This window comes from Anolis carolinensis, chromosome 1 (genome assembly GCF_035594765.1).
Source record: "Anolis carolinensis isolate JA03-04 chromosome 1, rAnoCar3.1.pri, whole genome shotgun sequence".
Classification (NCBI taxonomy): domain Eukaryota; kingdom Metazoa; phylum Chordata; class Lepidosauria; order Squamata; family Dactyloidae; genus Anolis; species Anolis carolinensis.
Window position 1 is genome coordinate 217,885,896 of NC_085841.1, and position 12,875 is coordinate 217,898,770.

At 44.9% G+C, this 12,875-nt stretch overlaps 1 protein-coding gene across 2 annotated transcripts in view; it reads right to left on the reverse strand.

Annotated features, from left to right (window-relative positions):
• The window catches only part of tbr1 (T-box brain transcription factor 1), a 35,519-nt gene extending 24,260 nt beyond the window's left edge, over nt 1-11,259 (reverse strand). The window contains exons 1-2 of one of the 2 annotated variants that reach the window (XM_062965231.1): nt 9,228-11,259; nt 6,059-6,213 (exon numbers count right to left, since the gene is read on the reverse strand). In XM_062965231.1, coding sequence (XP_062821301.1) covers nt 6,059-6,213; nt 9,228-10,147 — 1,075 coding nt within the window. In that variant the 5' untranslated portion in view covers nt 10,148-11,259. The remainder of the gene's footprint in view (nt 1-6,058; nt 6,214-9,227) is intronic. The other variant, XM_062965237.1, reaches the window with a different exon arrangement.
• Between the last annotated feature and the right edge of the window lie 1,616 nt (nt 11,260-12,875).

Genomic DNA, 12,875 nt, shown 5'->3' on the forward strand with positions numbered 1-12,875 from the left:
CAAGGAAACCAACAAAACCATAGATCATATCCTCAGCTGCTGTAAGAAAATCGCACAGATTACAAACAGGCACAACTATGTGGCCCAAATGATTCATTGGAACTTATGCCTCAAGTACCACCTCCCTGCAGTAAAGAACTGGTGGGATCACAAACCTGCAAAAGTATTGGAAAATGATCATGAAAAGATACTGTGGGACTTCCGAATCCAGACTGACAAAGTTCTGGAACACAACACACCAGACATCACAGTTGTGGAAAAGAAAAAGGTTTGGATCATTGATGTTGCCATCCCAGGTGACAGTCGCATTGACGAAAAACAACAGGAAAAACTCAGCCGCTATCAGGACCTCAAGATTGAACTTCAAATACTCTGGCAAAAACCAGTGCAGGTGGTCCCGGTGGTGATGGGCACAAAAAGATCTCAGCCGGCATTTGGAAACAATAGACATTGACAAAATTATAATCTGCCAACTGGGATCAGCGCGCATCATCCGAAAATACATCACACATTCCTAAATGCTTGGGAAGTGTTCGACTTGTGATTTTGTGATACGTAATCCAGCATATCTATCTTGTTTGCTGTGTCATAAAATAAAATAATAATAATAATACCACAAAATCACAAGTCGAACACTTCCCAAGCGTTCAGGACTGTGATAGCGTTTCGTTTTGTGATACAAAATCCAGCATGTCTATCTTGTTTGCTGTGTCATACTATGTCGCTGTGTCAACAATAAATTATTATTATTATTATTACTATTATTACCATCTGCCAGCTGCAGAAGGCCACCTTACTGGGATCTGCACGCATTATTCGCTGATACATCACACAATCCGAGACACTTGGGAAGTGTCCCACGTGTGATCTGCTGTGGACTCATCTTGTTGTGTTTAATAATAATAATAATAATAATAATAATAATAATAATAATAATAATGCTTCTTTGTTTATATTCTGCCCTGTCTCCCCAGGGATTCACACCCATAATAATGAAAATTGACAACCCAACATATAAAAACGAATTATGATTTAACAACTAAAATTAAATTAAAAAAAACGCAACCCCTTGTATCAGACATAAAACAAAACATCGAACATCGAACCGAAGCAACCGGAAATCGACTTGCAAATTAATCAATCGATCCATTCCACATGTCAAACAGGCACAGAGAAGCCACTGAAAGCCAAAAGCATGTGAACAATTTCGACAGAAAAGAGGAAACCATGAAAATGAACAAAATCTGGCTACCAGTATTTAAAAAAACTCTAAAATCAGGACAGTAACTCTGAAAACAGGGGAATTCCAGACATGAATCAGTCAGGGCCAGGTAACACCTCCCAACAAAGGATTCCCCCCAGGCAGGAAGCAGCCAGGCTTTGAAGCGGCAAGGGGATTCAATGCTAATCAAGCTGATTAATTGCAACTATGCAAGTGAGGGGTGTATATGTACATCTGTGGAACGTTTAGGGTGGGAGAAAGAACTCTCGTCTGTTTGAGGCCAATGTGAACGTTGCCATTGCCCAGCTTGATTAGCATTGGATAGCCTGACAGTCTCCCCAGGCGGGAAACAGCCAGACCTTGAAGCTGCAAGGCCATTCAATGCTAATCAAGGGGGCCAACTGTAACAACAGATAAGAGTTCTTTCTCCCACAGATATGCAAACCCGACTTGCCTGGTTTCCAATATACCTCACAACCTCTGAGGATGCCTGCCATAGATGCGGGCGAAACGTCAGGAGAGAATGCTTCTGGAACCTGGCCATACAGCCCGGAAAACTCACAGCGATTCATTCCATATTACCTTTCGAGCGCACACCCCCACTATTGGGGCAATAGGTTAATCCATAATAATAATAATAATAATAATAATAATAATAATAATAATAATAATAATAATAATATCCAGCATATCTATCTTGTTTGCTGTGACATAAAATAATAATAATAATAATAATAATAATAATAATAATAATAATAATAATAATAATAATAATAATAATAATAATAATAATCCTATGTACTTGGGAAGTGCTCCACGTGTGATCCAGCATAGTGATCTTGTTTGCTGTGTACTAATCTTGTTGTGTATCAAATAATAATCTAATCATCAACAATCCCGCTTGATTGAGACCCACAGCGACCCCCAACATTGGAGCCCCAAAGAAGGCTCCTGTGTCCCCGAGAAACGACCAGCCAGGAGTCAACGAAATGAGCACTAGTTTGCTCTTGCCTTGCGGAGATTGCCATCGGCCTCCAATTTCGTCCGGATGCGGAGGACGAGGCGGATGCTTTCAACGCAACCCAGTCTGTGTTTGCTCGGTTGTGTTGAGAAATACTGCTGGCGGTCAACGTTCCTGCTTGCCAATATTGACACCCACCCCACACACACACACACACACACACACACGTTTGAAGAACAATTCCAGGTCCCTCTCTCTATCTCTCATCCAGCCATCTATCACTTAGCAATCATTCTGTGTCTACTTATCTATCTATCTAGCATTTTTCTTTTTACAGATCTACTTTCCTATTAACCCTGCTATCACTCTACCTTCCTATGCATTCATCATTTTAGCGCTATCTATGTCTGTGGTTCCCAACCTGTAGTCCGTAGACCACCAGTGGTCTGCAAGAACTAAAATATGGTCAGCGGCCTCACCGTTACTACTACGGAGTTACTACTACTACAACTACACAGCCCAACCATTTTTTTCTTCTTCGTTTTTGCATTGAATAGACCACATCCGATTATTTAATATGGTTTTCTGTGGGCAAGCAGATGGCGACTACTGGATGGCATATGTTCTGCATCAGAAACTAGAGCTGATGTGGTCTATCCTATGCAATTTTTTGAATGAGCACCCCAAATAACCAAACTGAATCTGAAGTTGACCAAAACGTGATTCTTAATCCTTTTGGTACTAATACTGGAGAGTGGCTCTTGGTCAAAAAATGGTTGGGAACCACTGATTTATGTCTATTCTATTGCTCTGCCTTCCTATCAACATATCTATCTATACATCATCTTTTCCGCTCTATGTCTATTCCTCATTCTGTCACTCTGCATAATAATAATAATAATAATAATAATAATAATAATAATAATAATAATAATAATAATAATAATAATATTCTGTCCTATCTATCTACCTGTCCTATCTATCTATCTAGCTAGCTATCTAGCTAGCTATTAATCCATTTGTCTGTCTATTCATAATTTTATCCCTCTGCCTTCCCATCTACCTGTCCTATCTGTCTGTCTGTCTGTCTGTCTGCCTATCTATCTATCTAGCTAGCTAGCTAGCTAGCTAGCTATTAATCCATTTATCTGTCTATTCATAATTTTATCCCTCTGTCTTCCCATCTACCTGTCCTATCTAGCTAGCTAGCTAGCTATTAATCCATATGTCTATGTCTATTCATAATTTTATCCCTCTGTCTTCCCATCTACCTGTCCTATCTATCTATCTATCTATCTATCTATCTATCTATCTATCTATTAATCCATATTTCTATGTCTATTCTTAATTTTATCCCTCTGCCTTCCCATCTACCTGTCCTATCTATCTATCTATCTATCTATTAATCCATATTTCTATGTCTATTCTTAATTTTATCCCTCTGTCTTCCCATCTACCTGTCCTATCTATCTATCTATCTATCTATTAATCCATATGTCTATGTCTATTCATAATTTTATCCCTCTGTCTTCCCATCTACCTGTCCTATCTGTCTGTCTATCTATCTATCTATCTATCTATCTATCTATTAATCCATATTTCTATGTCTATTCTTAATTTTATCCCTCTGCCTTCCCATCTACCTGTCCTATCTGTCTGTCTATCTAGCTATCTAGCTATCTAGCCATTAATCCATTTGTCTGTTTATTCAAAATTTTATCCCTCTGCTTTACCCTATCTATTGGAGCCTCCATGGCGCAATGGGTTAAACCCTTGTGCGGGCAGGACTGCTGAGCGAAAGGTCTGTGGTTCCAATCAAGGAGCGTGGTGAGCTCCCCTCTGACAGCTCCAGCTTTGAGAGAAGCCTCCCACAGGATGGTAAAACATCAAACATCCTGTTGTCCCCTGGGGAACGTCCTTGCACAAGGCCAATTCTCTCACACCAGAAGCGACTTGCAGTTTCTCAAGTCGCTCTTGACACGGAAAAAAATCAATCTATCTCTTAGCAATTATTCTATCTACTTATCTAGCTATCTAACATTTTTCTTTTCGCATATCTGCTTTCCTATTTCCCCATCTACCTATCACTCTACCTTCCTATCAGTATCATTTTAGCCTCTATATACGGTATGTCTAGTTATCATTCTGTCACTCTGCCTTCCTATCAATATATCTATCGATATATCATTTTATGGCTCCATGTAGGTCTACTCCTCATTCTGTCACTCTGCCTTCCCATCTACCTGTCTTATCTATCTGTCCATCCATTAATCCATCTATGTCTATTTCTCATTCTGCCACTCTGCCTTCCTATGAAATATATCTATATCATTTTATCGCTCTATCTATGTCTACTCCTCATTCTGTCACTCTGCCTTCTCATCTACCTATGTATCTATCCATCTATCCATCCATCCATTAATCCACCTGTCTATTCATAATTTTATCACGCTGCCTTCCTATTTACCCGTCCTATCTAGCTATCATCTATCTATTGACTCTAAGAATCGGGGAGCGGGGTGAGCTCCCGTCTGTCAGCTCCAGCTGGAACCATTTGAATAGCAAGCAGACCAACAAAAGGAACCCAAAGCGGGGGAAAGGAGGTGTGGAAAACAACATAAACAAGCCTCCCTGCTCTGTGTCCCTGGCGGCATCTTTTCCTGGCAGCTTCCCTTCCTTCCTTCCTTCCTTCCTTCCTTCCTTCCTTCCTTCCTTCCTTCCTTCCTTCCTTCCTTCCTTCCTTCACTCTTTCATTTCTCCTTTCCTTCCTTCTCTCCTTCCTTCCTTCCTTCCGTCCTTCTCTCCCTCCTTCCTTCCTTCTCTTCTTCCTTCTCTCCTTCCTTCCTTCTTCTCCTTCCTTCCTTCTCTCCTTCCCTCCTTCCTTCCTTCTCTCCTTCCTTCCTTCCTTCCTTCACTCTTTCATTTCTCCTTTCCTTCCTTCTCTCCTTCCTTCCTTCTCTCCTTCCTTCCTTCCGTCCTTCTCTCCCTCCTTCCTTCTCTTCTTCCTTCTCTCCTTCCTTCCTTCTCTCCTTCCTTCTCTCCTTCCTTCCTTCTCTCCTTCCCTCCTTCCTTCCTTCTCTCCTTCCTTCCTTCCTTCCTTCCTTCCTTCCTTCCTTCCTTCCTTCCCTCTTTCATTTCTCCTTTCCTTCCTTCTCTCCTTCCTTCTTTCTCTCCTTCCTTCCTTCCGTCCTTCTCTCCCTCCTTCCTTCTCTTCTTCCTTCTCTCCTTCCTTCCTTCTCTCCTTCCTTCCTTCTCTCCTTCCCTCCTTCCTTCCTTCTCTCCTTCCTTCCTTCCTTCCTTCACTCTTTCATTTCTCCTTTCCTTCCTTCTCTCCTTCCTTCCTTCTCTCCTTCCTTCCTTCCGTCCTTCTCTCCCTCCTTCCTTCTCTTCTTCCTTCTCTCCTTCCTTCCTTCTCTCCTTCCTTCTCTCCTTCCTTCCTTCTCTCCTTCCCTCCTTCCTTCCTTCTCTCCTTCCTTCCTTCCTTCCTTCCTTCCTTCCTTCCTTCCTTCCTTCCTTCCTTCCTTCCTTCCTTCCTTCCTTCCTTCCTTCCTTCTCTCCTTCCTTCCTTCCTTCCTTCCTTCCTTCCTTCCTTCCTTCCTTCCTTCCTTCCTTCCTTCCTTCCTTCCTTCTCTCCTTCCTTTCTTCCTTCTCTCCTTTCTTCCTTCTCTCCCTCCCTCCCTTCCTCCCTCTTTCCTCTTCCCCGTCCCGTCCTCCGAGTGTCTCCCAATTAAGCCTTCGCACCTCCAGCGAAGGGTGTCGGGCGCGTGTGTAAAGGGAGGGGAGGGGGGTGGGAGGCTGGAGGGAAATGTGTTAATTAGATTTTCCTTTTTGTACCAAAACGAAGAAGAAGAAGAAGCAAGGAACCCCGGGCTTGCCTTGGACGTTGGTGTCGGCTTTGCCGCAAGGGACCCATTTGCCGCCTTGGAAGCGCCAGTGGTTGGGGTCGGCCAGGATGACATCCACGAAAATGTTGTAGTGGGCCGTGGGGTCCAGGCCGGAAATGTTGAAGCTTAAGAAAGGGAACATGCGCCTGAAAGAAAGAGAGGAAGAGACAAGGGGGGAAGGGGAAATAAAGAAAGAAAGGGAGAGGTTTCAAATAGAACAGGAACAGCAATAATCTTTCCCTATCGTTGACATCCTTTGCGCTTTACGAGCGCCTTTTGTTGCCTTCGGCTAAACCTTTTCGAAGAAACCGAGCATGGGGAAAGGGGCAAACAGCTTTCCCTGCCAAATCGGATCCGTCTTTGGACACCGAAGTTTTAGGGACTTCCTTCGGGGAGAGAGAAAGTCTAACATGCCGCCAGGAGAGCAGGGAGGCTTGTTTATGCTGTTTTCCAAACCTCCTTTCCCCCGCTTTTGGTTTCTTTTGTTGGTTTGCTTGCTATTCGAATTGTTCCCAATTCGATAGATGGCTAGATAGGTTAGTTAGGTATATAGATAGGCAGACAGATGGGTTAATAGATAAGGAAGAGGGAGCTAACTGGGAGCCCGAATTGGGCTAGGAGAGACTGAAGACTGCAAAACCTTCTGATAGAATTGCTAATAGCTAGGATTATGGTCGCACTAAAGTCTGGAAAACTTAATGCTAGCAGAAATAATATGTATTGTTAATAAGATTATTATTATTTCTGCTAGCATTAAGTTTACCAATAAAAATAATAATAATAATCTTATTAACAATAATGTATTATTATTATTTTGCTAGAATTAATAATAATAAAATTATTGTTAATAAGATTATTATTAGTAGTAGTAAACTGAATGCTAGCAGAAATAATAATAATCTTATTAACAGTAAATTATTATTTCTGCTATAATTAATAATAATAATACATTATTGTTAAGATTATTATTATTATTATTATTGGTAAACTTAATGCCAGCAGAAATAATAATAATCTTATTAACAATACATATTGTTTCTGCTAGCATTAAGTTTTCCAGACTTTATTATTTCTGCTAGAAATAATAATAATAATACATTATTGTTAATAAGATAGTGATTATTATTGTTATTATTGAAACAGAGTTGGAAGAAATCACAATGTCCATCGAGTCCAATCCTCTGCCACGCAGGAAAATTCCTTATGGGTTGCTGTGAGTTTTTCGGGCTGTATGGTTATGTTCCAGAAGCATTCTCTCCTGACATTTTGCCTGCAACTATAGCCGGCATCCTCAGAGACAGCACTCTTCTCTGTCGGAGGCAAGTGTGAATGTTGCAAATGGCCAGCTTGATTAGCATTGAATGGCCTTTCAGCTTCAAGGTCTGAACATTCCAGAGATATATAAACCCCACTTGCCTAGTTTCCAACAGACTTCACAACCTCTGAGGATGCCTGCCATAGATGTGGGCGAAATGTCAGGAGAGAATGCTTCTGGAAGATGGCCACACAGCCTGGAGAACTCACAGCAACCCAGTGATTCCGGCTATAAAAGCCTTGGACAACGCAAACTACATTATTATTGTAGGTGTTGTTATTATTAACATCATTATTATTGTGCAATCATAAAGTTGGAGGAGACCACAAGGGCTACGCAGTTCAATCCTCTGCCATGCAGGAAAACACATTATTATTGCTGTTGTTGCTATTATGGGCAAAGGAGTCCTCTCAACAGACATCGCGGGAAGAAAAATATCCCAGCGGGAGTCTGTCTTATAGAATCAGAGAGTTAGAAGAGACCGCAATCCTCTGCCACGCAAGAAAATATATTATTGTTGTTGTAGTTATGGGCAAAGGCGGCTATTCTTCTTGTTGTTGTTATGATGATGGGCAAAGGAGTCCTCTCAACAAGCATCTCGGGAAGAAAGATATCCCCGCGGGAGTCTTTGTCTTAAAGCACGAAAGTATCTGGGTTGCTGTGAGTTTTCCGGGCTGTATAGTCATGTTCCAGAAGCATTCTTTCCTGACGTTTCGCCAAGCGTCCTCAGAGGTTGTGAGGTCTGTTGGAAACTAGGCAAGTGGGGTTTATATATCTGTGGAAGGTCCAGGGTGGGAGAAAGAACTCTTGTCTGTTGGAAGCAAGGCTTCTGGAGCATGGCAACATACAGCCCAGAAAACTCACAGCATCCCAGCGATTCCGGCCAGGAAAGCCTTCGACAATACAAAAGGCAAAAGGAAGGGAGGGAGGAAGGAAGGAAAGGAAAGGAAGGGAGGAAGGGAAGGAAGGAAATAAGGAAGGGAGGGGAAGGGAAAGGAAGGAAAGGAAGGGGAGGGAGGGAGGGAAGGAAAGGAAAGCAGGAAGGAAGGGAAAGGAAAGGAAGGGGAAGGGAAAGGAGGAAATGAAGGAAAGGAAGGAAGGATTGAAAGAAGGAAGGGAAGGGAAGGAGGGAGGGAAAGGAAGGGGAAGGGAAGGGAAAGAAGGGAAGGAAAGGAAAGGAAGGAAAGGAAGGAAGGAAGGGAAGGGAAGAAGGAAGGGAAGGACAGGAGGGAAGGAAAGAAGGGAGGGTGGGAAGGAAAGGAAAGAAGGACGGGAGGGAAAGGAAGGGGAAGGGAGAAAATGAAGGAAAGGAAGGAAGGATGGAAAGAAGGAAGGGAAGCGAAGGGAAGCGAAGGAGGGAGGGAGGGAAAGGAAGGGGAAGGGAAGGGAAAGAAGGGAAGGAAGGAAAGAAGGAAGGGAGGAAATGAAGAAAAGGAAGGAAGGAAGGAAAGAAGGGAAGAAAAGGAAGGAAAGGAGGAAGGGAGGGAGGGAAGGAAAGGAAAGAAGGAAGGACGGAAGGAAAGAATGAAGGGAGGGAAGGAAGGGAAGGAAAGGAAGGAAAGAAAGGTAGGGAAGAAAGAAAGGAAGGAAGGAAGGAAGGAAGGAAGGAAGGAAGGAAGGAAGGAAGGAAGGAAGGAGAAAAGAAAAACAGACAAAAACGGGTGGGGGACAAACATTCTTCCTCGACGGATTGCCTTGTTGAAATTGGTGGAGACGAATCAAAGGAGAAGAAGGGGAAGAGGGAAGGGGAGTGGGGTGGAAGCAGAGGGAAGGGATCTGGTTGGGACCTCGCCGCTTGCTTGCTTGCTTCCTTCCTTCCTCCAAACAGGCCGGTGGGTCCCTTACCTGCCTTGCTTGGTAATGATCATCTCGGTCTGGTGCCGGTGGAACTTGAGCCAGAGCGGGCGGTTGCAGAGGTAGACCTGCGCCTTGCCCGGCACCAGCCCGCCTTGCGCGGCGGCGGCGGCGGCGGAGGGGAACTGGTAGAAAGGCGAGCCCTGGTAGCCCGAGGGCCCGTATTGTTGCGGGTAGGGGTATCCCGCCGCCGGGTAGCCCTGCGGAGCCCCTGCTGCCGCCGCGGGGTTGGCGAGGAGGCTGTTGTAGGCGCCGTTGCTGAGCGCCGGGTGATGCGCCATGTAGCGCCCGGGGCTGGCGAGAGAGAAGGCAGCGGCCGCGGGGTTGTGCTGCCCCGGGTAGGGGAACATCGCGGCGCACGGAGGAGGAGGAAGGCTGGAAGAGGAGGAAGAAGAGGAAGAGGAGGAGGAGCTGTTGCCGCCGCCGCTGCCGCCACCACCGCGAGCCACCGGCGAGGAGAGCAAGTAGCGCTCCGCCGTGGCTCCATCGAAGGCGGGACGGAGCTGGAGCGGGTCCTGGCTGTCCAAGTGCGGCGCGGCTTGCTGCTGCTGTTGTGCTTGCGGCTGCTGAGGCTGCTGAGGAGGAGAAGGAGGAGGAGGAGGATGCTGTGGTTGCTGCTGGGCGTCCCCTGGCGGGTCTTTGGAGTCATCGAAATTGTCCGCCTCGGCCTGATGCGGCGGCGGCTGCGGCTGCGTCATCGCCGCCCCCCTGGCGAGCTTCCGCAGAGGTGAGCCCCGCTCCAGGTTGTCACAAGAGGGAGGAGGAGGAGGAGGAGGAAGAGGGGGAGGAAGATGATGAGGAGGAAGAGGAGGAGGAGGAGGACAAGCCTCGTGCACAGCCGCCGCGCTCAGTTGGAGGAATCGCTTGCAGAGCATCCCCGACGGAGGCGACAGACAATGCTCCAGCTGCATGGCCAAAAAAAGGGAAGGAGGGAGGGAGGGAGGGAGGGAGATAGATAGGGAAAGAGAGAGGCTCCTCTTCCTCCTCTTTCTCCTCCTCCTCCTCCTTCTATGGGGTGTGTGCCTATTTGGGGTTTGCAAAGGTTGGGGGAAAGGGTGTTGCTGCTTTTTGGTTTGTTATTTCTGCCCCCTACTCCTCATCAGAGTGCAAAGGAAGCCCAGCTTGGTTGCTGCGAGTTTGTTGCCACGTTCCAGAAGCATTCTCTCCTGACGTTTTGTTGGGAATCTATGAGCGGTTAGACTAAAAAAAAAATAACCCTCTTTCTGAGGGCGATTCCTCAAAAAAAAATTATTACTTTTTCGTGTCAGGAGCAACCGGAGTTGCTTCTGGAGTGAGAGAATTGGCCGTCTGCAAGGACGTTGCCCAGGGGACGCCCGAATGTTTTGATGTGTTACCATCCTTGTGGGAGGCTTCTGGGCGACTTGGAAGGCGCTCTGGCAACACGAGATGCAGAGCCAAGCTTAAGAAATGGGGCTATAAAGTGGAGTCCACGACATGCGAGTGTGGAGAACAGAAAACCACAGACCACTTATTACAATGCAATCTGAGCCCTGCTACATGCACAGTGGACGACCTTCTTATAGCAACACCAAAAGCACTCCAAATGGCAACTACTGTTTTTTTTGTGTGTGTGTCTGGAACAACCTGAGTTGCTTCTGGAGTGAGAGAATTGGCCGTCTGCAAGGACGTTGCCCAGGGGACGCCCGGATGTTTTGATGTTTTTACCATCCTTGTGGGAGGCTTCTCTCATGTCCCCGCATGGAGCTGGAGCTGATAGAGGGAGCTCATCCGCACTCTCCCCGGTGGGATTCGAACCTGGCAGCCTTCAGGTCAGCAACCCAACCTTCAAGTTACAAGGCTTTTATCTCCTTGGCCACCGGAGGCTCAGATTCCTCAAAATATAGCAGAGTGGCACAAGCAGCAGAAACTTATGTGAGGTGACTTTAGGGAAGGCTTTGTTCCTGAGCATGAAAGTCTTGTCGAAGGCTTTCATGGCCGGGATGACAGCGTTGTTGTATGTCTTTCGGGCTGTGTGCCCATGTTCCAGAAGTATTCTCTCCTGACGTTTCACCTACATATATGCCAGGCATCCTCAGAGGTTGTGAGGCGTGGATTACTGTGGATTGCAAAGTCTCCTTGAAAGTTCAAAAAGGCATTTATTGAGGTAAAAAGAAATCCATTGTGGATAGAAAAGGTTTTGGAGCTAACTAGCTCCAAGCAATCATGCCGGCCACATGACCTTGGAGGTGTCTACGGACAATGCTGGCTCTTCGGCTTAGAAATGGAGATGAGCAGAGTCAGACAAAGGAGAGAGAGTAATGCCTACTGGCCGCATGGTCCGAGCCTTTTGGGGCAATAAATATTTCCAATCTAGATAGAGGAAGTTACCTCATCCCTGAAGGATCACATTGCTAAAACAACAAGGTGAGGGGAGTGGATGTAAACAGGACAGAAGAGAGAAACCAGCAAAGGCCTATCTAGGCATGTATGGAATATAGAGGTTTCCCTCATTCTAACTTATCCACTACATAGCGTAATAGTCCTGCACTTGTGTAGTCCAGGATGATATCCAACACGTTTCGCCTGCATTTATGGCAGAGGTTGGTGAGGTCTGTTGGAAACTAAGCAAGTTAGGTTTTTATATCTCTGGAAGGTCGAGGGTTGGAAGAAGAACTCTTGTCTTTCTCAGGAAATGTGTTCCATGGCACTACAAAGACAATTATCCACTGTTATAGTAATACAGAATATTTTTTTGAATGTCATAAACCTATATTTGGTTCAATGCCTCAATATGAATACAAATACAACAGAAGCATTGCTATACAATAAAACGAAGGACAGCAAAAAGATTTTTTTCTCTCGGAAAGATGAATTGACTCCTCTTTTCCTAATCATTGTTCTTTACTAGGAAATAGTAGACTCCAAATACACAAATTGACTCCTCTTCTTATATTGTTGTATGTTTTCTGTTGTACTGGAAACCGCTCTGAATCCCTTGAAAAGATAGGGCGGTATATAAATAACATTTTATTATTATTTTTATTATTATATATAATAATTGTTATTATTTCTTTGACTCCAGAACCACAACCGGTTTCAACTCAAGAGAGTCTTCATCAGGTGGAATGTAGCCTATTATTTAAGTTGCATTTGTATTCATATTGATGCATTGAACTAAATATAGGTTTAATGACGTTCAAAATATTTCTGTATTACTATCAGGGCCAGCTAACACCTCCAAACAAAGGATTCTTCCAGGCAGGAAGAAGCCAGGCCTTGAAGCCACAGGGCCTTCAAATGCTAATCAAGGTGATTAATTACAACATCCACACCTCCCTCAAACAGACAGGAGTTCTTTCTCCCATCTTGGACCTTCCACAGATATATAAACCTCCCTTGCCTAGTTTTCCAACAGACTTCACAACCTCTGAGGATGCCTGCCATAGATGTGGGCAAAACGTCAGGAGTGAATGCTTCTGGAACATGGCCATACAGCTCGGAAAATTCCTAACAACCCATGATTCCGGCCATGAAACCCTTCGACAACACATTGAACTCTTGTCTGTGGAGGCAAGTGTGAATCTTGAGTCACGTTATTTAGCGTTGAAAACCCTTGCAGCTTCAAAGCCTGGCTGATTCCTGCCTGGAGTAATCCTTTGTTGGGAGGATTCCTCGCCA